The sequence below is a fragment of the Symsagittifera roscoffensis genome, chromosome 1 (assembly GCF_963678635.1).
Source record: "Symsagittifera roscoffensis chromosome 1, txSymRosc1.1, whole genome shotgun sequence".
NCBI classification, from domain to species: Eukaryota; Metazoa; Xenacoelomorpha; order Acoela; family Convolutidae; genus Symsagittifera; species Symsagittifera roscoffensis.
The window spans coordinates 34330868-34358632 of NC_087062.1; the positions used below are offsets into that span (position 1 = coordinate 34330868).

The following is a 27765-nucleotide window of genomic DNA, read 5'->3' on the forward strand; positions in this document are numbered from 1 at the left end:
GTCTAATTTTGAATTTGGCTGAATGATCTCTCACCAAAATTTCTGAACGCGGTTTTAAGTATTATCTATTTACCACCCAGGGTGTCAAAAAAAGGTTCACCCTTGATCTAAGTTTCATTCATAATGAGTCAATCATATAGATTTTCGTAAAAATTGCTGGTGATTGTTATTTTTCATTGAAAATATGAAACAATCCGGGTTCTGTGCTTTTTTGAGCTCCTTAAAAACTGTCTTTGTGCAATGTTTTTGTTTAAGAGTAATGAAAGTAGTTAAGACTCTTATGTAGGTCTTGCTGATTTTTTTTTCAGGAAAAGTCTTGAAAGTCTCTAATAACTACAGATGTGCATTCATACATATTGATATATTTATGAATGCACTTAGGTATATATGCACTTCTTGAGTTCAATTGAAGTTCCTCTGCCGAAAGTGACGTAAATAGCTTTCTCGAGCGTGGAAATTGCGCGAAAAAACGAACAGTTTCTAGTTTCGAAAGAGGAATTTATTCTTAAGATTTCCCAGCGGAATAAAAACCTTACCTATTGGTCCAGTTTTCTCTAGTTGGGTTTATGTTATCAAAAGAGCGCCAATCATAATTGGTCTAGAAATTCAAAGAGCTGAAAGGGCATCTATTTTTTTCTTTGAAATTTGAAAGTTGGGATTTTTTCAGAAAGTCATGGGTTGCTTGCGTTCATTACTGTTTTTCAATCTTTGTGGCTAGGTTCGTTTTTTTTCTTCTGGTAAACGTCTTTTTTAACTGTTTTTTACGCTTAACTTTGATCTTTCACGGTTTGGCTTTAGTTTTCTTTTCAAATTCATTTTCTTTCAAAGGAAATCAAGTTACGCTCTCCAATTATAGAAATACAAATTGCGAGAGATTTTAGTTTTTTAGATGTAATAATATAATCAAATATTGACTCAGTTTCCAGAATGGAGTTAATTTTTTGATACGAAAGATTTTTGAACACAAAGATCTTAAACGTGAGATATTTTTTTTGTTGTTGAAAAATACTAGAAAAAATCTGTCTTTCAATTTCCTTGACTACATTGAAACTTTTCCAACTCCATGTCGGCTATGTTATTTTGATTTTCGGCGTGACATTTGGCGAAAGATCAGAGTTGTCTGCGTTGTATGAGCTCCTGGTTCTAAAAATTGTTGTGACATTTCTGGAGTTTTTTTTCGTTTTCAGCAACAAGCAGGCATCAAGCACAGGAACATTGGAGTTTTTGGACATAGACCAAGATCCGGTCGCAATTACAAATAAGGCAGAGCACTATGGTATGTATGGTCTTGAGTGGGATCCATCTGGAAGATACTGTGCAACATACAACAGGTGTCTCTTCACTAAGGTCAGTGTTTTCTTAATTAGACGGATTGCAGAACTCAGCAAACAGTTTGAAATTTATTGATGCTAACTCAGTTAGAGTATAAAAGTGCTCTTTAGGTTGCGGTTGTTTTACAAAAACTCAATTGGTATGACCAGTAGGCTGTTCAAGACTAATTAATATAAACCAGTATTTGAGTTAAGTGGACTTGCTTTCAAAACTTTACTAAAGCCATAATTGTTGTCGTATTTAAGATTTATTTAAGACGATTTATCTGGGCTGAGTAGTGTTGCCTCACCCTCAAGCAACGAGCACGGATCATGGTGGGCCTCGAACATCCGACCTTTCGATTGAGAGGCGGAGACGTTACCACTTCACCAACGCTCTTTTCGATATATTGTTGCTTGGGTTGAAACAGATGATGTTGCATGGGTTTTTGGTACGCTTTATTCTTAATAAATTACTGTTTTTATTTAAGCACGACAATCATGTGGAGATTTTCACTTTCCAAGGACGTAGACTGCAAAACAACCGAATGGACTCCCTGTATCAGTTCACATGGAGACCGAGACCGCCTAGATATGTGACACAGGAGCAGAAAGACGAAATCAAGAAGAACTTCAAGAAGTACCAAAACAAGTTCGAGACACAAGACAAAATGTCACAGTCCAAGACTTCGAAGGTGAGCGAGACATTGTATTTACTACAGCAACTGGAAAAAAAACTACAAAGACCTTTTCCTAAAACAAAAAATGATATCAGGTAGCGCAGACTTGATGTGAGAATAGATAATCAATAATTTAAGAAGCGCAAAATATTTTTTTCTGAAAAGGACGATTGAGCTAGGTTATTATATTTTAAATAACGTTCAAGCCAAAATTTTGATATCAGCTTCTGATAATAGTTTTTTTTTCTTCTGAACTTCGAAAATAATCAGATCAGTTTTTCTCGATATTGAGACAGCGGTATTTTTTTGAACTTTAATCACAACATGAAGTGATATAAAATGAAAATATGCAGGTGCTTTTTTCTATCGTTTTGTCCCGAGAAATAACATTATGTTTATCACTTTCAGAAAGTGTTTGCCTTTGAGACTAGCAAGGGTATTGCAACCGGTTATTTGGCTTTTTTCCCGTAAACAATTTGGTTCACAAAATTCGCGCGTGAAGTGTTTTACTTGCTTTCTTATAAGTTCATTTTCAATCAAATATCTGGCGTAGAGGTAGCATCCGTTAAGACGTAAAAGGCTTGTGGTTCGAATCCGGCCGGGAGGTGGTTTTTGAACTGCAGTTTTTGCGCTTTCTCGTTATATCGTCCGTCGGTTTATTTTATCGACTTAGTTCCAGTAGCCTGACTTTTTTTGCAAGTTCAGTTTTCTTCCAGTTGCTGTAACACCCATGCTTGAGACGACAAACTCCTGGAGTTCGATTCCAGTCGGGACCTGTGTTTTCGCAAGCAGAAAATTGTCGGCTAATTTAGATTTTTTTCTGTATGCTTATTTTTGTCAGCTTAGTTACCGCATAAATTTTTTTGGAAAATTCTAGCTTTACGAAAGCTCCGCAAATGGTGCAGGTAGTAGATATTTTTTTCATTTTAATCAATCGTAGTCATTCATTTTTGTATCGCAAGCGGTGAAAAGCCCAGATTTGCCTCCATGTGTCAAAGATGAAATTGTATGGCCCAAATTAGCATAAACGAAAACTTTTCAAGAAAACTTGTTCATATTAGATATCAAACGCTTAATGTTGCTGCTTTTATACAGCTGGGCTTTGAGGGTCATTGCCATGTAAACTGTTAGAGATGTCTTTTTTTATTTTATCGAATAAAGTTTAGGCTGTTTGGGTCCCTACATGGGTTTAAACGGGAGATTCTCTAAGAAAACCATATTATAATTATCACTTCTAATCTTTTGCATCTAATCAGGAGTCAAATACAGTTGGACTTTTTTGACCCTTACTGAGATCTGGATGCAAATTCAAATACTGAGTGCAAAAACAGTATAAAAAAAAGGACCCTGTCATGAGGTGACATTCGGTACCTCGTTCCTTACGTGTTCTTTTTGCAGTATCTCTGCAGTTTGTGATGTTATTAACCTTTGGTCAAGGTCAGCGGAGGCATATGTTGAGTGCCGCGTTGAACGTGGTCACTCTCTACTTTATCTTCATCGATGTTTGATGTTGTCATTTTCCTTTTTATAAATCTCTGTCGAAAGTCATTATGTTATTCAAGTTAAATTGATACCGTGTATCTGATTAAACTATTCCTTTTAACCAACCATCTAACTAAGAACAAATTTACTTTTCACTTTACAACCAAGTTTTTGAGTTAGTATTTCTCGGCAAATGTCATGACGCAGTCAGCCGTTCGTGTGAATGAAGACAGGACTGTCCTGTTAGGCATAACTCCCTTCTGGGTGAAACCATCTATTAACCCACCGTTTATGTGAGAGTCGTGGGTTGGCCAGTTTTTCGGACTCAAAGATAACTTTAACCCACACGACTTTCTTGCCGCGCCCGTGGAGATGATTGATGAACCTCCTCCGAAACCAAAAACTGTTGGCACTGGGGAAGATTCATCGGAGGCCAATGCTCGAGTCCTCAGGGATTAAGCAGCTGTCCGAATAGTGAACGAGTTGAACACTGAGCGTAGGAGAAAAGGTCCAGGGTTAAGTCAAAACTGGTTCTATCATGAGGAGGCTAGATTAAAATCCTGGTTGTTTTTCTCGCTGGGTAATGAAGGCCAGAGGCGATTTGCGGACTCGTTTCCACGTCAGATTTTAGTGTTACGTCATTCAGGGATTTTCACATTAACTGTGAAACGTTTTTTAAAGTGGAACGTGATTACACAGTCGAACGGACTAAGCTGTATAACACTTTCTTTATGCTAGAGAACGACCATCTTTCTATGCTCGGCTGAGGAGTGCTCAGGTTGCTTTATGCAATTGACCAAATGCTCAAGAGAGGGAGATTCTCAAAGACCTTTTTATTGGATGAGTTCGTGATGTTGACGTCGAACAACAGCTCATCAAAGCCATGACGGATTTAGATAACACTTTTAAACTTGCGTTGGAATGTTAGAAGGGAGCAAGCACGTCAGCTCAATTTCAGAAGCTACTTCCTCATAATCAGTATTCGAATACCATTAAAGTCAAACAAGAACCAGCTTTTTCTATTCAGCAGTCTAGAGGAAAACGCAATGGTCCTCAGAAGCAAGCGATTCGTCAAAGTAACCAAGGTAACGAAGGCAAAAAATCATGTTACTTTTGCGGTAATCCTTTCAGTCTAGACCACACAAAGTCTTGTCCAGCTCGGGAAATTACGTGATACCTCTGTAAAAAAAGTGGGCATTTCGCGAAGTGTTGTAACTCGTCAAAGCGGAGGGTGAACTTGGTTCAGGAAGAAGAGGCAACGCCCAGCCCCTCAGTAGATTGTAACTTCATAGATGTTGACTATGATTGCGATTCGGACAACCGGAGTATGGCGTCTTCCAAGTAGAAGATGTAGTGATAATCAACAGCATTGATGTACTCAAATCAGCTGGAGGTAAACCCAGGAGCCTCAGCATTCAATTCCGGTCAGGCCCTAGTTTTTTTAATTCGACAGTTGATACCGGAAACCCGGTCTAGTTTCTCAACAAACGTTCTTTCAACCCTTTATTGCAACGAAGTCCGTCCATTGACTTTCGGGATGTTGCGAGGCACCCAAAGAAAACCACTTATGTGGACTATAATAAACGTCCAATTCGTTTATTGGGCTCGATCAAGGTTCCTATCTCTTCTAATTGTTAGAAGGTTGAAGATGCTACTTTTCTCATTTCTGAAAACCAAACACGCAATCTGCTGGGTCTGGACCTTCATGAGAAGTTGGGGGTGGTGACTACCCAATTGCGGGCTGAACTCATTCATCTTGAAAAAACGTCGCATGATCCAATATCGGAGTACTGGAAAACGTATTTTTTAAAACGGTACGCTCATGTATTTAATCGTCTGGGTAGATCGAAGAACCACAAAGTTTGTACTAACTTCAAAGTTTCTCTTATTCCTCGGCAAGTAAAAGGTCGTAAAGTTCCGATACACATTCAGGAGAGAGTCGCGGGTGAAATCAAGACTTTAGTGGAGAATGGTCACATTTAGAAACTGGATAAGTGTACGACTGATCATTTTTTTGCACACATTGTGTTGACTGCTAAGAAGGATACATGCTTCAATTGAACTCGCTCTTAAGGCCAAACCGATGAATGCACAAATCTAGAAAAATAACTACCAGATGCCGAATATGCACGAACTTAATGATTCTGTGGCTCAAGTCATTACCAAAGATGTTCCTGGGGAAGTTTGGTTCACCTGATTGGACTTGAAGTACGCTTTTAGTCAGTTGCCTTTGTCGTCAGTTACTAGTAGTCATTGCAACTTTAACATTTTGTGTGGCAAAGCAACGGGGACGTACAGATTTAAAACTGGATTTTACGGCTTAACCGATATGCCAACCGAGTTCCGGAAGGCAATGGACTGTACCTTACATGGCTTAGGGTGTCATTTGTTATATGGGCGACATCCTGGTGGTCACGAAAGGAGATGTTGAAGGCCACAATGTGCTTGTAGAGGCGGTGATGAAAAGACTCGACACTGAGGCTGGGCTCTGAAATTCAGTAAGTGTGAGTTTTCGGTTAATCAGTTAACTTGGTTGGGTTACGAAATCAATGAGGAAGCTTACTCTCCTAAATTTTCGAAAATTGAAGCAATTCAATCACTCAAGCCTCCGAAATCGTTAAAGCAGTTACGTTCGTTTATGGGTACACTGAATCATTTGCAACGGTTTGTCCCTGATCTACACATCCACACAGTGCATTTTCGGCCATCGCTAAAATCTTGTAATAGCCAGTCCTTCATGTGGGGGGAGGAACAAGAATTTGCATTTAAGAATATCATTAATCTGATTGCTAAAATTCCCAGTCTCTTTCATTATAACTCTTCTTAAGAAATCCCGAATTAAATGCGATGCTAGTCGTAATGGATTAGGCGCTGGCCTCGAGCAAGAAATCGAACCTGATGTTTGGGCACCATTTGTTTTCGCTTCACGGTTCCTTAATAATGCAGAAGGGAAGTACAGTACAAATGAATTAGAACTGTTGGCAATCGTTTGGGCCTGCGAGCATTTTCGAACATACTTATTAGGAAATCGTTCGAAAACCAAATACTAGCTGACCATAAAGCTATAATCTGCACTTCAAATGAAAACTATAATAACAAGTCATATCAGTCTTGTCTGTCTAGATGGGCTGATAGGTTGTTACCTTTCGATTTTAAAGTCATACATGTTCCTGGGGTTTTGTTAGGCATTGTCGATTACTTGTCATGTTATTCTACTTTTCCTGCTCCTCAACCTTCTCAATACGATGAACTTTTTGTAGTTAAATCTATTGAGGCTTTTAATAAAGCTGTAAATTTTATCAATTCCGCTGGTTTATCAGAGCGGAGGGTTAGATCTCGACCTCAAGAGGGCGTCGCATCTGTAATGAGGGATTGCTACATTCCGCCAGTTTATCGTCATTTTCCGGTAGGGGGCGTTGATAAAATTACTCAGCGGCTTAACCAATCAAATCGCCTTATGCAAATTTGCCAATCTAATTCCTCATCGATAGAGGGCGATGAGTTATGCTCTGTTCGAGCTGACCATTCAAATACCAGTATGCTAATTAAAACTCGAAATCACGAAACTCTCGCTCAAGAGCATTGTCTCAGACCTGAAACTTCACAAAACAGTTCTCAATTCATGCTATCTCTACAAATTTCAAAAAATTTAAGTCATATCTTTTTATGATGAATTAAACGCAACCGCCTGTTAACGATATGAATGATTCTAATAATATTCTTTCTAATGTCTCTAATCACTCAAATACTATACTCAATTCGACGGCCGAACAGACAGATTTGTTAACTTTTGTGGAAAATTTTCCCATCAATTCACCTCTCGTCCGAAAACTTCTCTCGTCCAAGCCCTCGCCCCCGCTACAATCTCGCCAGATAGGTAGGGTGTCCGGAATTGATCAGATTCGCCAGCACAACAGTACAAGAGAGCGGGGCGCTAGAACCCGGTTGGTTGCTGCACGGATCAACTCTCGAAAGGAAGTGCATGCTCAGTTGTTGGAAGCGATGCGGAGGTGCCGTTTGTCCAAACCAGGGAGGTTACAAGCAGCCTCTAAGCTTGGAGTCTTCGCCGTCAACGGAGGTAAACCGGTGCTCTCTATATCTAAAAAGGACATAGTGGGCTTACCGGACCTCTTTAATGCGGATCTTCTGGCGGAGTTAACAGAGGAAGATAGGTTTCTTGGTCCTATGAAGCGTGCCATTATAAACAAAGATGCTACTACATTTAACAAAATAGGACCATACATGGCCCAGTTCTGGACTAAAGCTGCGGTGGTCAACGAATGTGTGATACTAGGCAACGAACTCGCAATCCCGGAGCCCTTGAGGAAGGATGTTCTTGCCAGGCTGCATCGCTCTCAACTGGGCCAGGAGGCGATGATATAGGCCTCGGAATACATTTGGTGGCCATTTCTAAATCGACAAATTGTTGATACCTGCAAGAAGTGCCGCGATTGCCCGTTGTTTGGTAAAAAATTTTAACCTACGAAGACATTTAACACGGCGCACTCTCTTCCTAAGTTGTCGGGTTCTAATCAACAACTTCAGTTAGATTTTGCTGGTCCTATCTTGGATGAAAAGGGCAATAAGATCTTTCATCTAGTTGCTATTGACCGCTTTTCTAAGTTTCCTTCTGTTCTTATCACGGAAACAACGGGAGCCAAAAAAGTCGTTAAATTCCTTGATTCTTATATAGGTATCCGTGGCTTGCCGCAATCGAATAGGATTGATCATGGGTCTAGGTTTAAGAATGATTTAGTGAAACATAATTGTGCTAGAAGAGGCATCGTTCATATTTTCTCCCCAGTTGGAGATCATCGAGGTAGTGGTTTGGTTGAGCGTTCGATACAAACGATTAAACGTAAATTGGGTACAGGAAAACTTGATGCTAGTTTTAATAACTTGAAATCAACGGTTCAACAAATTGTTGACGATATACGTAAAAGCAAATACGCAGTGCTTAAAAAAATTGCCTTTCGAGCTTCATTTTGAAGAAAACCGAACACTGAGTGGTCTCAAGCGTTTTATAATGTTATTTAACATGCTACTTGAGCTCAAGGACTTGAACGTAACCTCCTAACGTAGGATGAGATTGCCAGTCAAGATTACAGCAGGGATTGTGCCAAAGTGGTTCCGAGAGGCAGCGCTAGTCCTACTATTACTCCCCGCTTCAAGCCGATGTTCTCGTTGGATCGCAACATCACTGATAGTGAGCCCTACAAGGCTTAAGCGGATCTTGCGCGGGCAGCCAATACGTGGTCCCTGTGTAAAAGAAACTTTCAAGCTGAAAGCGGCAAGCTGGTACTCAAGGAGTTGTCTAGTCGGCCTCACCCGAAATACTTTGAGATTTTATGAACATGTGACCAGCCCGACGCCCCCGGCACTTCCTAATAGTCAACGGAAAAATCCCACTCAGCAGGCTCGTCGTCCTACCAAAACAATTAAATTGGAAAAACTTCTTTTGAATGATCCTAAGCGGGTTAAATTCTTTAGAAAAATCATTGTTAGACAATCGGGAAAACTTTTATTTAAAACCGCGAAGTTCAAGATTACTCATAACGGATCATACCTACGTCACTGATAAAGGGAAATCTATCGGAAAAATCATATTTGCCTTAAGCCAAACTGTCGTAATGACATTTCAGTTGGCCAAAACACATGAGGTGATCGTCTACCTGCCTCGACATCTGCTAGTGTTGTCAAGAGGGCTGCTCCCAGGTCCCAACCGATGATGATAGAACAACGGCCAAATAACCCGATCTTGTCTGACCCGATAGTGGTCGACCTGACTGTGGGTTCTTCTAGTGAAGGTTCTTCTGGGTCTAGCAACCCTCAGGTGGTTCGAGAATCTACTCCTGTCACAGAGCGAGCTTAGACTTCTTCGGATTCGCCGCCGGTCAAATTTTTCAAGCCTTCGGCATCACTTACTCAGCTGCATAGCACAACGTTACCACCTACTACGACAGTCCCTACTACTACTTCGGCGCCCAGTTCATCAGAGGCCCAACTAACTAGCTCTTGCGCGCAGGACACCGTAAAAGTGTCTTCAACGTCATTTCTACTAAGAGAGGCTCAAATGCGAACCACTCTGGATGATGGTTCTGAATTACGAAACTCATACCCTTCGTTATCCCTTCCTGCCCAACCAGTCACGGGAGATTCGGAGGCGACTCGTTCCTCCTCGCGCACCCAAAAACCCACCCGTTTCTTCGGCGATCCATTGCGCCACTCGGTAAAACTTGAGGAGGACCATCTTGGTCAATTGAAGGATCAGGGTTCAGTAACACCGGTTGTTTCGTCTCCATGTAAGCAACTTATTAGGGATCGTCCTCATATTACTGTACCGGATGTGCCTTCTCATTCCTTCGCGGATATTAAGAAAACTATCTATTGATTGACTACAAACGTCCATAAAACTTTCGAAAACTTCCATAAACTCTTGCATTCAGTCCATTTTTTCGTTTTCAGAGTCACTCAGCCTTAGACTGTAATAGGCGTGCTTTTAAATTTGTGCTTATCTTTGTGTCTCTTATTTTCCTTTCCTCTAAATTTTGTCATGATATATTTTCTTACGCGGGGAATGTCACGAGGTGACCTTCGGTACCTCGTTCCTAACGTGGTATTTTTGCAGTATCTCTGCAGTTTGTGATGTTATTAACCTTTGGTCAAGGTCAGAGGAGGCATATATTGAGTGCCGCGTTGAACGTGTTTACTCTCTAGTTTATCTTCATCGATGTTAGATGTTGTCATTTTCCTTTATAGAAATCTCTGTCGAAAGACTATGTTATTCAAGTTAAATTGATTCCGTGCATCTGAATTAACTATTCCTTGTAACCAACCATCTAACTAAGAACAAATTTAGTTTTCACTTTACAACCAAGTTTTTGAGTTCGTATTTCTCGGCAAATGTCAGACCCCGAACCACCCTTGCGCCCTGACTTGTTATATGTTGTTGTTTTCTTTGAGGTAGTCAAAATTGGCTAAAAAAACAGACCCTGCGCCATAGTTTTTTCCAGTTACTTTCTCTAACATGGTCCGAATAATCTGATTCTATGTGGCTGCTAACTTTTTTATTTGAATTTTCGAAATTCCGCTCTTAGGTTTTTTTAAATAAAGTTCTTTGTAATTTCTATCGTAATTGTGTTTGAAATGAAGTCCATCAAATGCAATGGGTTTTTAGGAACTGCTGGACAAGAGAAAAGCTTTGTCGAAGTCATTCAGGGACATAATGGACAAACTCAGGGACAAACTGGAGTCAGTGAAGAAGTTGATGGAGGCGGAAAAGACATTCGAAGACATAGACGGAAACGAACAGCCTGAATTAGACGAAGAGGTCGTGCATTACGTAGTCAGCCAGCAAGTGATCGTGTGTGACGATACTTCTAATAGTACAGGTAAGCATAGTGGACAGTCGGCCGATTCCACCACCAACAAACTCACCAACGGAACATCCTCATCTGCTGCAGTCGCCGTAGCGGATTAGTCGACTCCCTGCTTTTGAGATTTGACCATTGTAACTATAAAAAACATCTCGACAAAACACCACCAAGAACAACAAATATTAATACAAGGCGAAGAAAAGATCAAAACGACTGAGAAAAAAGACTTGCTAACTAAATAAACTGTATTTGGTATAATTAAATATTATAAGCCTGCTTCTGACATACTTTTTAAATGATCATTATGTGTTAGTTTGGGCTGTTTTTGTGTTTCTCTTTGCTTGCTAAATTATGGGACTATCTTTTAGTAAAGAACAACCCCATTTCACGATTCTATTGATGATTATAAAGCGAACATTTTTTCAAAGGCTCTTCAATAACAAGAGTAGATTGTGTTGCAACACGGAACTTTCGAATTGCTACATTGCAATTAACGATGCTTTGCTGTTTGTGCATTTCTCTATGCATTTTCCAGTACCCTACAGGGACCTACCAAAGTTGTTTGGGTAATCACACATGCTTGCACAATGAATTGAATCAAGTTTTGAATCTTTGCTGTTCGGAGGGGCTAGTCTGATCTATTTTGAAATGCTGTTTACTTGAACTAATAATAATAATATTTGACTACTTTTCATACTCTTTTTCAAAATGTCGTCGCTACAATAAGTTACAATTAAACACTTGTAAATTTTTACAGTGTGAGAACTATTATTCCAGATATTATCGAGTTTGGCATGGAATGTTTCACTCAAATGAATTCATGGAATTGAATAATAATTTTCACATTTGACTGGAAACCTAACTTAAACGTTGAATGCTGTTTTTGGAGTCATATTTTAGTCAATCATTGTTGGTAAATTTTTAAGTTTAATCTAATTAATTTGCCTTCGCATTCTTGTGAGCATTGGCATTGAGGCTCTTTGAGTTGTTTTTCCAATTCATGCTGACAAGTCAGTGACTCTGCTATGCTTATTGACAAATTTGGTATCGCCTGTTTAACATACAATCTTGTACAATAGCTATTTACTGCAGCTATTCACTGATGTTGAATTCGAACCAGATTTGTTTTACTTTTTTAGCCAACTTGACTTTTGTCAGTGTACAAAAGCAGCTTGATACGAAGGCACACTATATCAAAGAAGTCTTACACTATACCAAGAAAATCTTGTTTTTTTTTAGAATTATGGTGCAAAATCTGAGATTGAGGGCTCCCCTTCATAAGTGCATAAGCAATTTTTTCCAATTTTGATAAGGAACACACTATGGACTTACAAATTATTTGACCTTTTGACAGATTTTTGGACTGTTCAAATTCCCAAAAACGACTGTGCCAAATCTGAAAAAACAATCAAAATGAGATGTTTCAATCTTCTCTCTCAAAGCGTGTTTTCACGAATAAAAATTAACTATAGACAAGATAAACGTGCAGATTTTTTCCATCAGTACATTCTTGATTTTATCAAACAGGTACCTCCTGTATTAGCTGCCCCCTAGTGTTTAACTATTGTTAGGCGGCTATGGCGCAGATAATAGGACGTTTTACTTTGAAGCTCGTTGAGGAGGTTTCAATTCCGACATTCAATTGCCAGATCACGTGCCTTATTATCGGGAACTAGATTTTTTCCCGTAAACAACCTTTCTTGAAAATCTTGCTTGCTTTTCTTAATTGCTTTTTTCTTAAATCTTAAACATTTCTATGTTCGTTCCCTTTTAGTCCCGAGGTAGCGCCGTCGCCTTTGCACCCAAAAATCAAGAATTTGAAGCCCGGTCGGGCCTTGTTTTTGTTTCAATTGTAAAATTTTTCGCAGTAAAAATTGGTGTCGACTTTCGTTTGTCTGCTCAATTATTATCGACTTAGATGCCGCATCAGAGGTTTTGTTAGTGCTGTAAGCAATTTTCCTTATAGTTGCAAGAGCAAGTGTTGTTCTAAAAAGTTTTTCATGAAATTAGTTTTGTTTCGGCTCAGTTTTGTTTCGGCTCAAAAAATTTTTTCTGCTGTTTTTTCCGGCTACTTTTGTTTCGGCTCAATTTTTCCGGCTAACAAGGTCTACTCACAAGTTGTCAAAATTGTTGTCTTTTTACAAAATTTTCCTGTGCTGTGAGCGAATTTGTTGTGATTGCAAGTGCAGGTGTTGTTCATTGGGGTTTCAAGAGTTACTTAAAAATTGAACGAATTTTTTTATAAATTATTATTTTTTCGACTCAACTTGAGTCTTCTCAAAAATTTTTGGCTCTGTTTCCTCTTCGTAAGTTTTTTTTTCATTGCTAGTCTAATATTCAAATGTCAGAATTATTTGACTGGAAAAATTTTTACCGAGTCATACGGAATTTTAAATTTTGTTTGAACTTTGTCTTTTGTGTGCTTATGTTTTAATATTTGTGTTGCATGGCAGGTGATGCCGAGCTCGTCTTGGCTTCTGTGTGCAAATTTGTTTCAAATTTAAAATAATGCTACCGGTTTGAAATGGTTTTCACAAAAGTTTTTTAGGAAAAATAGTTTCTGATGCTCGGTTATCTCTTGTAGCTCTTTTATCTCTCAAAGCAAGTCAAAATCAGCAGTTGAGCAGAATCTGTAAACGAATTGCGACTGCACTTTTTATGATAGAACTGCTTTGATGTTTTTTTTGCTGAAGTTTGCGTAGTCCATGAAATATTTTTCTGAAGTTTCAGTTACTTTCGTTGTGGTAACTGCTATCTACTGGTTTCTGTAAAAATAAAACAAATTTGATCTGTGAATTGTTTACAGAGTAACTGATGGAATGGTTCAAAGATTTTTGTTTTTAATTTTAACCAAAAATTGATTTACAGTTTTTGCGCGTAGCTTCTTGTCAAGCTTGCGTCTAGCAAGGGTATTCTAAATCATATCATGTTCTTGTTTATTCCTGTAAAAAACTACCAGCAGAATTTGCCCTTGACATGCTTAGGCTGATGAATATTCAAATTTCATTAGCAATTGTGGTTTATGCTGACCTGAATTGCGGACATGCTAATTTTCAAGAATTTTTTTACCAGTTGTTTTTGAAGCTTGCGGTTAGTCAAATTTTTTCCTATAGAAAATTGATTTGATTTAGTTGGTCTTGTTTTCTGCAGTTTTGTTTTTGTGAATTTATAGTGTGTCGTTTGAAAACGAAAACAGTAATTTTTTCTGTGTAGAGAGGTGGTATGGAACATTTCGTAATTCTAGAGTAACTGCTATCTACCGGTTTCTGTAAAAGTAAAACAATTAATTCAGTAAATTGTTTACAGAGTAACTGATGAATTGGTTCAAAATTTTTTGTTTATAATTTTAACCAAAGATTGATTTCAGTTTTTGCGCGTAGCTTCTTGTCAAACTTGCGTCTAGCAAGGGTATTGTAAACCGGTTCGTGTTCTTGTTTGTTCCTGTAAAATTCTTTGCCACTGTGGCATGCCCAGGTTGATGATTATTCAAACTTCATTAAAAATTGTGGTTTATGCTGACCTGCATTGCGGACACGCCAATTTTCATGAATTTTTTTACCATTTGTTATTGACGCTTGCGGTTATTTAAATGTTTTTTCTTCGAAGAGAAAATCGATTTTATTGAATTGGTCTCAGATTCTGCAGTTGTGTATCAGTGAATTTATAGTGTGTCGTTTGAAGTGGAAAATACATTGTAATTTTTTGTGTTTGTATGTACAATCAGCCTGAAAATAAAGTTGTTAGAATTATGATTATTATAAAGTTAAATGGATAAAAAAGTACAACAAGCATAAATATTCTGCACTTTTTCGAAAGTCGGAACAAAAATCCAACGTCGGCGGAAGAAAATTTTTGTTGTTCCGACTTTTTAAGAAAACAGAATATTTATGCAAAGAGTTTTTATTTATTCAGTTGTCATTTTTCACCAAAAGAAATAATAGTTTGTAACAAAAACTTTTAATCCTCATTGAAAATATAAACTTCTTAATATCAAATAGAAAAAATATTTATTTTTACTTCCCAATTAATTTCGTAAAAACATGAGAGTTTGAGAGTTTTGCCATGCTCTGGATTATTTCATGCTCGTTTTGACGATTTCATTCATAATGCTGAAAGCGTAGCTCTAGTTATTTATTCGGGACGAATTATCCTTCACATTAAAATCGTTGCAACTTGTGTTGAGAGAAGCTAGTTGGTCGTTTTGTTTTCACACTGTGATACTGTTCAAAATTAAAAGTTTTTTAAAATTTTCGTTTCCCAAAAACTGTTTGATATGAATTAAGCGGCAATCGGAGCATTTAAGGCTTTGCCCTGATATACGAGCAATCTTGCCCTTAATTTTTAATTTAATGTACAAAATCAAAAAGCGCCAGCTAAAAGAAGAATGTTGTAATTTGTTTTTTTTTGTACTTTTTTGTGGGAAACAAGCGGAATTTCAATCTGCTATTTGAATTTCAATCAGCCTGTACCTAAATTTCAATTGAAGTTCAATTTAAAAAGACTGCTCGTATCAGGGCAAAGCCCTGAATGTTCCGACTGCCTTTTAAGGTTTATGGAGCAGCAGTAATAGCATAAAAAAATTAAATGAAATAAAACAAAATGAAATTTTTTTTTTCTAAAATTTGAAATTGTTTATGAAAATCATCAACCCACACGCCATAGAAAATACAAAATGAGAGAGTTCGTTCCTTTTAACAAGTCAATTATGGCAAATAAGCTTCGGTCACCCAATTTGGAACGATTTATAAGACGGATTAAATCTCCGCTTACGCGTTAATAGCGCGAATTATATCGCGCGTTAATTGTCCCAAATTGGTCAAAATGGCCAAAATGGCAATCTTTAAACCCTCATAACTCTACGAAAAATGATCACAGGTGAAATTTTTTTCAAATTTAAGCTCAGGACAACAATATCTTTTGAATGATATAAAAAAATTTCGTCAAAAATGGCTAGTTAAAAAGTCGAAATTTGTCTGAAGAAAAAAAAACTCACCCCGAGCACAAATATTCAGTTACTTTCGTATCGAAAGTCGGAACAATAACAGAAAAGCGTTTGCAATTTGTTTTAAGGCAACTTCCAGGCCAACAAAACTACTTTAATTCTCAACAGATTTTGTGAAATCGTTTTGGTGGCCAAAATATACTGCAACGAAAATGAGCTGAAAATATGTGAAAAGTTAGTATCTTTTTTTTGACTAGTGGTTTCAAAATATGCCATTATAGGACTAGTGGTTCAAATGCCATTATTTAATTAAATTAAAAACTTAATGACTTTGTTAATGTTTTTAGTTAGAGCTAGGATATTAATACAGACTTGGGGGGATCAATTGAGCAATCTCCCCCCATTCTCGCGTGGGTGGAGATAGCTCAATAGGTACTTGAGACATGTTTATAACCACTTGAAAATATTTTTAAACGAGAAAAAAAATTACAAAAGAGGTTCTCCAACAAATTTTGAACGCCACTATTTACTATATGAAAGCTCAAATATTACATTCAGAAGGAAAAAAAATAAACAATAAAACTGAGGCACATAAAGCTACTCTTTCTGGTCTAAAAGGAAATAAGCTATTGCGTACAAAATTAAGGTGCTGAGGAGAACAGTTTTTGGTATTCAGATACAAGGCTAGTACACTAAACCTGATAGCTCGTTTTTCTCAATGAGAAGGAATGGTCGCCCAAACTAAAATTTGCATTTTTTTTTCAAATTTCGATGTTTTCTTTTTCAATTTTTTCTCGATACTTATATAAAGTGAACTTCAGTCGGCGAATTTTTTGCGTGATATGAACACATCAACCATCTACTTGCGTTTGTTGACTTCTTTTTGTAGCGTCTAAGTATTTGCTTGGGGGGGGGGGGGGGGGGGGGGTAGGAGATAGCTCAATTGGTCATTACGGGCGAAGGGGGAGATTGCTCAATTGGTCATTACGGGGGGAGGGGAGGTTGCTCAGTTGATCCGACTTGGGTTGATCAAAAGTTTGTAAATCAAAACTAGGAGGGCATTCTATATCGAGCACAAATGTATTTTCAGCTTATTCTTCCATGCTTGTAGAAAATAATAGTTTGAACAAAAGCGGAGAATCAAAATATTAGCCTGCATCTTTTCAATAAACCACAGATTTTAGACAGAGTTGACTACTCTACTCTTATCTAACCTTTACTATTCTTTTAATTTTACAAATAATTTTTTTTTCAAAAACGAATTGCAGTTCTAAGGTTGCCGAGCTGAATAAAAACTTAAACAGTTGATCCATTTAGATTAACCATACATTCTCCCCTTCCCCCAAGTGACGAACCAGAGAATTTGCCCCTAGCCAGGTAATAATTTTGAAAGATAATTCTGTATAATGTATGCACACAAACGCGCACATGAAAATTGGGTGTCACAGTTTTTATGTGAGATTGCACTTGAATGATGTTAATAACCTGAGCTAACGTATTTTTAATCAATTTTCTCTATTTAAACTTAGTTTTCTAGAAATCTAAGGTATACTCCAAGCTATTTCCTGAAAAATCCATAATTTCTCCGCCCTAAAATTACGCGTAAGCGAAGATTTAATCCGTCTTAGAAATCTTTCCAAAGTGGTTGAAGGAAGCTTATTTATTATAAATGATTTGTTACTAGGAGTGACATCTACCACTTGGTACTTTATATGGCGTGTGGGGGGATTATTTTCCCAAAAAATTCTCAAATTGTAAAAAAAAAATCATTTTATTTTTTTTACATTTAGAACAGCGAGCAGTCTTGTTTCCTTTGACGCTCTGAGATTGATGAAAATTTCTATGATAATAAAAATTAATTTATTTCATTTAATTAATTTAGTAATGAATAAATGCAAACTGCTTTTTACAAAATTCGAAAATTGATTTAGAAATTAGCATATTCATCAAAATTTGGACAATTTCTTTTAAAAATGCAACTAAAATTAGAGTTTCAATTTCGAGATATTTCGGGTATCATCTTTTTGTTAAGGAACATATCAATTGGGTGAGTAAGGTCTCGAAAGTGATTTGAAGTCGTTGTTGACTGAATAAGGGTGCGAGGCTCCTGTGCTTGTTGAGGCGAACGAGTCACGTGTCATGGCGATAGCTCCAGTGCTTGCCACACTGCGTCTGTCCTGAGATCCTTCCCTGGAACTGGCTCGAGAAGAGCCTCTCGAACCACTTCTACGTATGAGTCTGGAAGCTTTGCTCCACGAGTTCTGAAAAGACGAGTTCAGTTTAATTACTGAAAGGGACAATGCCCATACTTGACAAATTACCCGAAAAACCAATATACAGAAAATAATCTTACTTTTCTCAATGTCAGATGAAATTTGGACCCCAGTTTTTCAATTACACCAGGTTAACGACGTTTTTGTACGTGGTTAACCAGGTGATTTTACGATGTTCTTAATGTAACTAAAAATATCGATCTCAAAAAAACTTGTAAGTTTGATCAGGGGCGGATTTAGGGAAAGGGGGGGGGGGAAGCGTACGCCCCCCCCCCTCAGGGATTCGACCTCCTGCCAAACCAAAGGGTCCCCCCTTTGGTACTTTTTAAGAAATCCATTTTTGACCGATCGACCCTAAAATTTTTCTAAAGGCGCCTTTGGTGCCAATATATACTAATTTTGAGGAGGGAGCGCGTGCCAAAAAAACGCGATTTTTTTGTCAAAATTTTCCAAAAACTGCCTAAAAACGCCTTTTTTGGACTGTTTTTTCAAAATTTTGCCTGCGGCGCAGAACATTTGGCCAAATAAGGGTCGAAAAAAAGGTCGACGAAATTTCCAAAATTTTTTTGAAAATCCGCCCCTCCCCCCTCGAGAAAATCCTAGATCCGCCCCTGAGTTTGATGGGGTTTTACTAAACATATATGTTAGCTACATTCAAAACGGATCTTACGCTGAGGCTTCTCTTGACTGAGTTGTGTTGCTGCTGCTGCTGTTCCTGCAGAATTCTCTGTCCCTCTGTATTGGAGATGGTGTTGCTCTGTCTGCTCAACTTCTTTTTCCTACTGTTCTCCTTTTTGGCCTGTTTAATCTGCCTCCTAGAAACAACACACAAACTTGCCACTTCTCTATAAATACGGTTCTCACAACAATAAATTGTCTCGACAACTGCACTATCTCAGTTTAAACCCTTTGTAAAATATCACCTATAATAACAATTGTTGAAAGCTCTAAGAAGTATTAGAAAACAAACAGAAAGTCAGTAGTGTATTTTGTTAACTTTTATCAAATAAACTCAATGTGTTGGTATGTTTTCGTAACGTCTGTGAAAAGAGTTCGAGACTTTTCATGAACCCTCCTAATTTCTTTAACCACCGTGGCCTGAAAGTCTATTTGTCGCCAGTGACTTTACGTGGAATTATTAGAATGCTGTTCTTACCTAGTTTCCTCGACTAGCACATCGTAGTTTTCCCTGAGATGTCTGAAAGTGGGATCTTCGTTGTCGTATCTCAACTCTAGGACGATGGCCAGCTCCTTGGCAGAAAAGGCAGAGTAGGCGATGAAACAGCCATTGATTCCCGTGTTCTTCAGCTTGTTCACCGTTGCATCCTGTCAAATTAATACAGGTTCAAAAAGTTGAGATATTTGCAGCCTTACAAGTCAGCAGGCGCGGATCCAGGAATTTCTCGAATTTGACGAAATCTTCTGCGCCGAAGGCAAGTTTTTGAAAAAAAAAAACCGTCCAAAAAAAGGCATTTTAAGGCACTTTTTGGAAAATTTCGACCAAAAACTTGCGTTTTTTCGGCGCACGCTCCCGGACCCCTCAAAATTAGGATAGATTGGCGCCGAAGGCGCCTTTAGAACAATTTTAAGGTCTGTCAGCCAAAAAAAGCTATCTCAAAATAGTACAAAGGGGGGCCCTTTTGGGTCGTTGGGGGGTCAAATTCCTGAAGAAGAGGCGTCCACTCCCCACTCCTAAATCCGCTACTGCAAATCAGTATTGAAAAGTTCGCCAAAACCTTCCGAAATTTTTTTAATGATGGTTTTATTGCTGCTCAACCAGCTTATTTAGCTTATATTTTTTAAACAATCACAGATGCATGAAAAGAATAGAAAATTGACATTGAAAACCAACGAACTGCGCTCAAAATAACCAAACATTGAAAACCAACGCACTAGTTAAAAATAGATTTAAAGTCATTTTTATTTTTACGTTTTCTAATCAATTAACGGTTTTTTAGCTAATTTAATTTTATATTAAGTAAATCATATCAGCTCAATGTGAACGAAATTAGTAGGTGAACGAAATTTTTGAATAAAACTAGTAGGTGAACGAAATTTTTGAATAGGGCTAATAAAGTTAACAAGTAGTTGTTTTCTCTTGTTAGAATCGAGGGTGAATTTCCACCTATGGCTACCGAATAAAATAAGATAAGGTCAGTGCTTACATCGAAGTCGATGGACTTGAGCCAATTCATGAATGTCTCGCTGCTCCACACCAGCAAATCTCCAACAGTCTCTCTCTCCCTCCCCTTCTGGCTATCAGGGTGCAGTCTCCTCTCATTGGCCAGACTCTGCAACTTCGCCTGGGGCTTCATCTTCCTGCGCTTGAAGTCCTGCAAACAGTTAGATGAACATGATCACGTGAGCTGGGCAAAGAACAGTTATAGTTCAACTCATGCTAGAAAATGTAGTTGCTTTAATGCACCTTATTCATGTGATATGGATGAGCTTGATATATGATAAAAGAATCCTCGATATTAAAATACCGAGCTCTGTGTAGATAGCTGTTTTAGTCTCTATAAATATGTATGTATCGTTTCAATTAGACTCACCGTTTGCATGAAATCCAATTCTCTCAGCATTCTTATTCCCAGGTGGATACTTTTGGCTGCCACTTTCGGGTTCAGAATCGCCTTAGCACACAAGTTGGCAATCTCTTTCTCGTTTAGAGTCAGCAGCAGAATCATGTCCACAAAACTAGATCGGAAATGGTCGCACAGCATATGCAAGCCCAGGTGTGTTAGGAAGTGATTGGCAACCCAAATGTGGTCCATCTTTTTCACCCCTTGATATTTGATCACATCTTGAGGCATTTCGGGATCCCTGCAGACGACTTGGATATGCACCAGAACACGTTTGATTTGGGTCTCGTCTTTTATGCCGAGGAAGTTTTTGGCCGAATTTGGGGTCAAGCCCATTAGATTCTGAAGCAAGAAACGATTAGGAAATCGCTCGATATTTTTTAAAAAAATTTAGCTTACATGAATAAGTTTTCCTTACTTTTCCTGATTTGATTTGCTGCGCGGCTTGAGTGGAGAAGCTCTCTGACATTTTCAAGTGTAGTTTGAAAAATATTTCGACCAAGTGAGCGTTCCATTCGGTAACAGGTGTCGTGTACAGCATTTGTAATTCACCCTGTGTTTCGGCCGATTCTACTGGGAGTTCTGAAAACAAAATTATTTCATTATTGTTTATTTCTCGGTCCATAATTTTCAGAATTATTTTAATTATTTGCGCAAAAAAGGAAAGAAGGAAGGTACTCAGACACAGAGGAAATTAATTGAATTGTGTTAGAATTTTTGTTCAGATCAGAAAATTAGAAATGAAATCGACTGCTTCAAATTTGAATCAGGAATAAGTAAAAGAACAGAATAAACTGAAAATAAGATTTAGATGAATCAATTCGCACCTTCATAATACCCGCTAGTCAATCCTAGTGAAGACTTGCTGCTCGAGTGCTGACTGCCGCCCTGGCTATACTTGCCCGCAGTTCTCTGGCTGTGGTAGAGTTTATTCTGGATCGACATTTTAGTCAATGATTGGCTGGTACTTTTGTTCTTCTGGTAATACCTCATGCCTTGGTTTTGTCTAATACCGTCTTCCAAGACAGATTTTTTTGCTCGCTTTTCCAGCGTATTTAAATCTTCAGCCGATGCTGATTTGTGAGTGGCTGAGAATTGTACAATTTGGTTCAATTGGGGTTCTAGATTACGATTGGCACGAGGCGGGTGGGCGATGGAGCTCCGTTGCTTTTTCAACTCGGACTCAAGTTGAGAAGATGATAGATGGTTAGCAGAAGACACAGGGCCAGTAAGGTCACCTAAGCACAAACAGACAGGTCAGGTAAAGGTCAAGGAGTGTCAATTGGGTTCAAAGCAAGCCAGTTTTTGATAACTACATGATTTAACGTGATTATAATTGAAACAGCTTTATTGCAGCGGATTCAATTATTTTCACATTTACGAAGGTCTTTTTGTGCGCGCCTGGTAATTTTCCACTAAATAACTTCTCTGACAAAAATGTATCTATTGCTTAAGTTGCTATAAAAAGCTGGTGGCTCAGAGAAAAGAAGTTAGAGAAATGAGACTATAAATGAAACCATCAGTTAGTAGTCATAACCACATGCAAGATGCAATTAAGCCATGTTGTTGTTTGTTTGTTTATCTGTACCTGAGACACTGCTCATGAGACTTTTGCAGTCTTCTGGTTCGGGATTTGAACCGTTGGAAGATCCGATTTTGAATCTTTTCATTACTGCAACAAATTTTTCTCATCATTTTTTTTTCGTTCAGATATAAACTATAATCGAATGATAAATCAGGCTATCAGAAGTGATTTTCATCCAACAAGCTCAAATTTTGAAAATTATGAATCTTTTATCCAAATTTTGACATCTAAAAACGATGAACATCTTTTATGACGCTTATGATTTCAGCGATTTCATCAAAAGTGGAGGATTTTTTCCATCTTACCTGAAATTTTCCTTTTAGATTTTAAATCTGTTCAGATAATGTTTTTTTTGCATTACATCATAAATAGGAAAACATAACTGTAAAATCAATCAATGGGAAAATATTAAGTGCTATCTAGAATATTCTAGAATATCTAGAATAAAGTGCTATCTAGAAAAAATATATTTTAACTTTACCTGCACCACCACTGCTTCCACTTTTGTCTGAGTTGCCGGCAGAGCTACCCGCAGATTTGTGGAAAGCACCTTTTGGAGATGAACTGCCCATGAATCCCCCCAAATTAGCACCTGGATTAGTCTCACCCATCGGAAACTGCTGAGGGTTTGGGTTCAGATCCGAGTTGTCTAGTTGAGCACCACAGCGGCAGTTCTGCTCGAATTGGGAAATTAGATTAGCCCGACTCTGCAGTTCCTGCTTGAGTCTTTGAAGGTCACTGTTCGCCCTCTCTAGGTCCCGCCGGAGATCTCGGTTCTCTTGCTTCAGAGATTCGTTGTCTCCAGAGAGCTACAAAAAGCCATTGGATGGTCAATTCTTGGCATGTGTTTAATTTGACAACAAAACTGTCGAACGTGGCATTTTCGCATGTTGGAGTTGACAAAAATGCCTAACTTCAGTTGGCAAAACTGACTATTGGCATGTCAGAGCAGAACAAAAAACTTAAAAATGCGAAATCAGATCAAGATTTTGACGCCAAAAAAAGCAAATTAATGTGGAATCCCATTTTCTTAGTAGTTCAAAAAAAGTTGCCAAGATCAAGCTTGTAAAAACGCTGTCAAAACACAAGAAAATTTTGCATACAAAATGTACACATACATTGTGGTTTTGACTTCTGAGTTCTTCTATTCTTTTCTTCTCGTTGTCCAACTCCGATGCCAGTTGGTCGCAGAAGTCCTGAGTTTTGGCATGGTTCGACCGGTAGCTGTTCAGCTCATTATTTAGAGCGTCGATTGTCTTAACTAACTTCTCCTGTTCTGTTTTAGCGTACCGGAGTTTTTCAGTCGCGGCAAACAGATCTGAACAAACAGTTTTCGCATATAAAATAAAATAATTTTAGTGTATTTCACCTGTAGAATGTGGTCGACTGGTGTATCATATTCAACTCCTGTGTTGTGATTTGTAAAAAAGTTTTTGAGGCATCGAAAAAACCGGTTTGAACTGTTTACCTTTTTGACGAATTAGAGCGAAGAGTTAGTTAAATAATTGAGTCGCTCTTAAGTAACACGAAGTTCACTTTCCTAATATTCGAGTGCTTAAATTTTGCTATATACCTTAATTAAATTGGCTTATAACTAATTTTAAAAGCTTCTCTTAATGTGCCTACTTCGTGCTACAAAGTAACCGTATAGTTGTTAAAGGTTTTCAGCACGCATTATCAAATCGAAATATTATAATTTTTTTTTCAACTTAGATAATTTGTCTGACATAACCACTGAAACATTTAGTCAACAGTTAGCAAATCTGTTGGCATAGTTGGCCAATAAGTATATTTTGAGCATGCCTTCAGTTATATGCCCGTTTTATTCAAAATTCGCGTTGATGTTGGCTCTAAACTACTATTTTTTTATTTTCTGTTTTTTTTTTGCTTAAAATGATAGTTCGGCTTAAAAAAAACTTAAGTCAATACGATATCGGCTAAGACGCCTCGTATTGCTTCGGTTATTTGTGGTTTTTATTCGTGTGCGCTAGATGTATGTGAAGTTTGAAGGCTTGTGGTTTTGAAGTTTTTTTTTCTAGCTCAAAATTTGTTATTACAAAGATTTTTTTATTGGCTCAACGGCTTCGGTTGAAAGGCGGAAACAATTTCATTTGTGTGTGCTAGATTTATGTGAAATTTGAAGAATTCTGTTTTGAAGATTTTATTAGCTCAAAATTTGTTTTTACACAGATTGTTTTTATCGGCTCAACGGGCTTTTGACCAATTTGCCTTGGCTTGTTTGTAGCAGGGGCGGATTTAGGGGGGGGGGGGGGAGGGGGGCGGACGCACCCCTCCCTCAGGGATTCGACCCCCTGCCGACCCAAAGGGTCCCCCCTTTGGTATTTTTTAGAAATCCATTTTCAGCCGACCGACCCTTAAATTTTTCTAAAGGCGCCTTCGGCGCCAATATATACTGATTTTGAGGGGGAGCTAATTTACTAATATACTAACTTTTTTGACTGGTTTTCACAATTTCGCTTGCGGCGCAGAAAATTTCGCCAAAACAGGGACTAAACCTGCTTAGGGAGAGCTCAAAAAATCAATTCGGTCGACCTAAAAAAAAAAGGTCAACAAAATTTTCGAAAAACCGCCCCCCCCTCTCGAGAAAATCCTAGATCCGCCCCTCGTAGATTCATAAATTTTGCTTCAGCGTTAACTCAACAGTGCTAATTTTAGAGCAGTTGTATGACAAACTGTAACAAGTTTATGAAAATTTTAATCGAGCTTTTTTCGTTTTTTTTTTCTGTATTCATTACGAAGCCAAACTGTATTTTGTGAGTTGTAATTTGGATTCCACAACAGGCACACTCTCATTGGATTTTTTCTTTCGATTTCTTTGATTGCTCCGACAAAAATTTACGTCTTTAAAGACTTGTCTCTGGATTCCTACATACACTAAATTGTGCGCCTTTCCAGTGCTGCACAGTTTAGCCTCGTAATGAGTTTTTTTTGTTTTATTTTATTTTCTTCGTTTTTTTGTTTAGTGTGTTTCACCTAATTTTTATTTCGGCATGCTTATCATGATACTTTTGTGATTTTTCGCAAGTAGTGCGAAGCTCCGCTTTTCCTTTGTGTAAAGATGTTCACATAGTAGCTTGCTTCACCTTTCGATAGAATTTCGACATCATGCCGTCAAAAAGGAATGAAATTATAGTTTTTTTTTCTTAAAACCCCTGATGACACAGTAGACTGTGCATTTAGCGACAAACAATTTTGTGCGGAAAGAAAAAATTAATAAGAAAAAAGCTAATTTTTGCAATTTTATGTAATATAAAATCATAACTTAGAAGCACCCGAGCGCAAATTGTTCAAAGCACAACTTTTCTTGGAAATTTTCAAATAAAAAACATAGCCAACTTACACTCTTGTTGAATTTTTGAGTTACAACAAAAATCTATATTACCATAAAACTATTTAAATTCCATAAATACTTCAAATTTTATCGTTTTTTATAAAAGCAGCTCAAGAGAACTGAATAATTGAAACTTGATCCAAAAGCGTGTCTATTTCGAGAAACCTGATATTGCTAGTCACACTAATTTAGTGCTAGGTTAGAGGCAGGCGCACGAGTCTAAGTTAAACTTGTTTTGATGCTGAATATGATCTCTCTCGCTACGCATAAAAATTAGCAGAAAGTTTAGCAATTGACTGAAAATTTAGAAAAAAAATTGTTTTGTTTTCTTTTTTGAACATTTTGTAGTAAGAAAATGTGTGCTACTTGCACAACTATTGATTATCATTGTTACTTATCGCGTTTACCATTTCGTAGGTTCATTTTGGACTCATTGGCGGTCGCCACTTCCTTCTGCAGAAGTTGCAGTTGGATGTCATTGGTTGCCTTCGAGTCCAACAACTGCCGCATCTGACTGTTCTCAGACTGCAACACCTTATTCTCTCCAATGAGTTGTTCAAACGCTTCATTCTGGGGGGATTTGTTCTGCAGGTTGAACGTCACCACAGGTCCCCCCTGATTAATCGATGGCTGTGAAGGGGCGGGTCTCTTGGGCGGTAGTTTTTCACTCGTGTTTAATGGACCACTTGAGTCTGAAAAGTTATCAGTTTTTACTTTTGACAATTAAATACAAATTAAGCATTTTGTTTAGAGCGTCTTAGTGGCTATACATGATTAAAAAAACCGTGTCATAGGTATAAATTTGATATTTAACTTTTGTGACTTTTGTGCCATTTATAGTCATGTACCTTTTTTGGTACTACAATTTGATTGAATACTTTCAGATTTTGTTCACTGGCACTTTTATTAATTTGATAAATTCAACGTCCAAGCGCTTTTGTTTTGTGGTTATAAATGATTGAAAATTACGAAGAGTTTTCGAATGAAGTGTTTTTATGGCTCTATTTTCTAACCACAAAATTATCGAATTCTCCTATATGTGTATAAAGATCAACGAAGGCTAAAAATAATCTCTTTCGAAGCGTATAATTTTAGTTCTGTTGTTAATGCGTTGCCATAATTCTCAGAAACAAAACTTTATTAGGCGATCAAATTAGTACCGTTTTGTCCAAATATGGTTGAAAATTAAAACTTTAATCACGCTTGATTTGCCTTTTTGTTTAATACGGTAGTGATATCGCTTTTAATTAAAAACGCCAAAGAAATAAAAAGAATACTCCGACTACCCCGGAATGTTTTTGATATAGTTTTTTCCAAAAACAGCAAAATTTCTGAAAAAGTTGTACACTTTTTTTTTATTTCTCAATTATTCCGCCAGTTTTTTACATAGTCTGAACGATAATCAAGAGATTCATTTCCTCGCAAGACATTAGCTAGAAAATACTAAGATTTTTGTACACAAAAATCAAAGAGAGCGCATAATTTAGTCCAGAAAACCCCCAGAACTTAACAAAAAACAATTGGAGTTAAAATATCTTTTTGAATTTGAACTCAGGAAGTTGATATCTTCAATGGGGTACAAGAAATTTTTGTTAAAAACTATCATTTTGATCGGCGAAAATTGACTGAATAAAAAAACCACACAGAGGACAAATATTCCGTTTTCTTCGAAAGTCGTAACAACAAGACTGCTTGTATATCAAGGCAAATCCCTGAATGTTCTCACTGCACTTAAGTCCAACTGACTAGTTTTTTTTCTGATTGAATAATTGACAAAAAAATTGAGAAAAAATAAATGAGAAAACATTTTTTCATTCTTTTTAATCCCCCACAAGCTATGTAAAATACTAAAGATGTGTTTAGCGTCTCGTATGGTGACAATAAGTTTAGCTTGCCGGCCTCAATTTAAGTTGGAACGCATTAATTCGCTTCTTGAGCGTGCTATAAGTACGCGTTATGTCGCACTTTATTTATCACAAACTGGCCAAATTTGCAATTTTCAAACGCCAGTGATTTTACTAAAAATGATCACAGATGAACTTTTTTTTAATTTGAGCTTAGGTTAGCAACAGCTCTCCGATGGCAAAGAAAGTTTTGTCAAAAACGTTTAGTTAACAATCAAAAATTGTTTGAATGAAAACAAAAAAAAACACACCTAGCATAAATACTCTTCAATTTTTTTA

General features: G+C 37.5%; 2 protein-coding genes across 5 annotated transcripts in view; one reads left to right on the forward strand and one right to left on the reverse strand.

Moving 5' to 3' along the window:
- LOC134843319 (eukaryotic translation initiation factor 3 subunit B-like) overlaps positions 1-11978 on the forward strand; it is a 48500-nt gene extending 36522 nt beyond the window's left edge. Inside the window, exons 9-11 of the mRNA XM_063859601.1 lie at positions 1188-1347; positions 1802-2005; positions 10650-11978. Of these exons, the coding sequence (XP_063715671.1) occupies positions 1188-1347; positions 1802-2005; positions 10650-10952 (667 nt within the window). The 3' untranslated portion in view covers positions 10953-11978. The remainder of the gene's footprint in view (positions 1-1187; positions 1348-1801; positions 2006-10649) is intronic.
- Positions 11979-17679: 5701 nt separating this feature from the next.
- The window catches only part of LOC134843335 (kazrin-like), a 29935-nt gene continuing 19849 nt past the window's right edge, over positions 17680-27765 (reverse strand). For 3 of the 4 annotated variants that reach the window (XM_063859603.1, XM_063859602.1, XM_063859605.1), the window contains 10 exons: positions 25990-26274; positions 23349-23548; positions 22712-23039; positions 21473-21883; positions 21064-21227; positions 20616-20987; positions 20229-20396; positions 19220-19389; positions 18734-18878; positions 17680-18051 (listed from right to left, as the gene is read on the reverse strand). In XM_063859603.1, coding sequence (XP_063715673.1) covers positions 17830-18051; positions 18734-18878; positions 19220-19389; positions 20229-20396; positions 20616-20987; positions 21064-21227; positions 21473-21883; positions 22712-23039; positions 23349-23548; positions 25990-26274 — 2465 coding nt within the window. In that variant the 3' untranslated portion in view covers positions 17680-17829. Of the gene's footprint in view, positions 18052-18733; positions 18879-19219; positions 19390-20228; positions 20397-20615; positions 20988-21063; positions 21228-21472; positions 21884-22233; positions 22318-22711; positions 23040-23348; positions 23549-25989; positions 26275-27765 lie in introns of all 4 variants that reach the window. The other variant, XM_063859604.1, reaches the window with a different exon arrangement.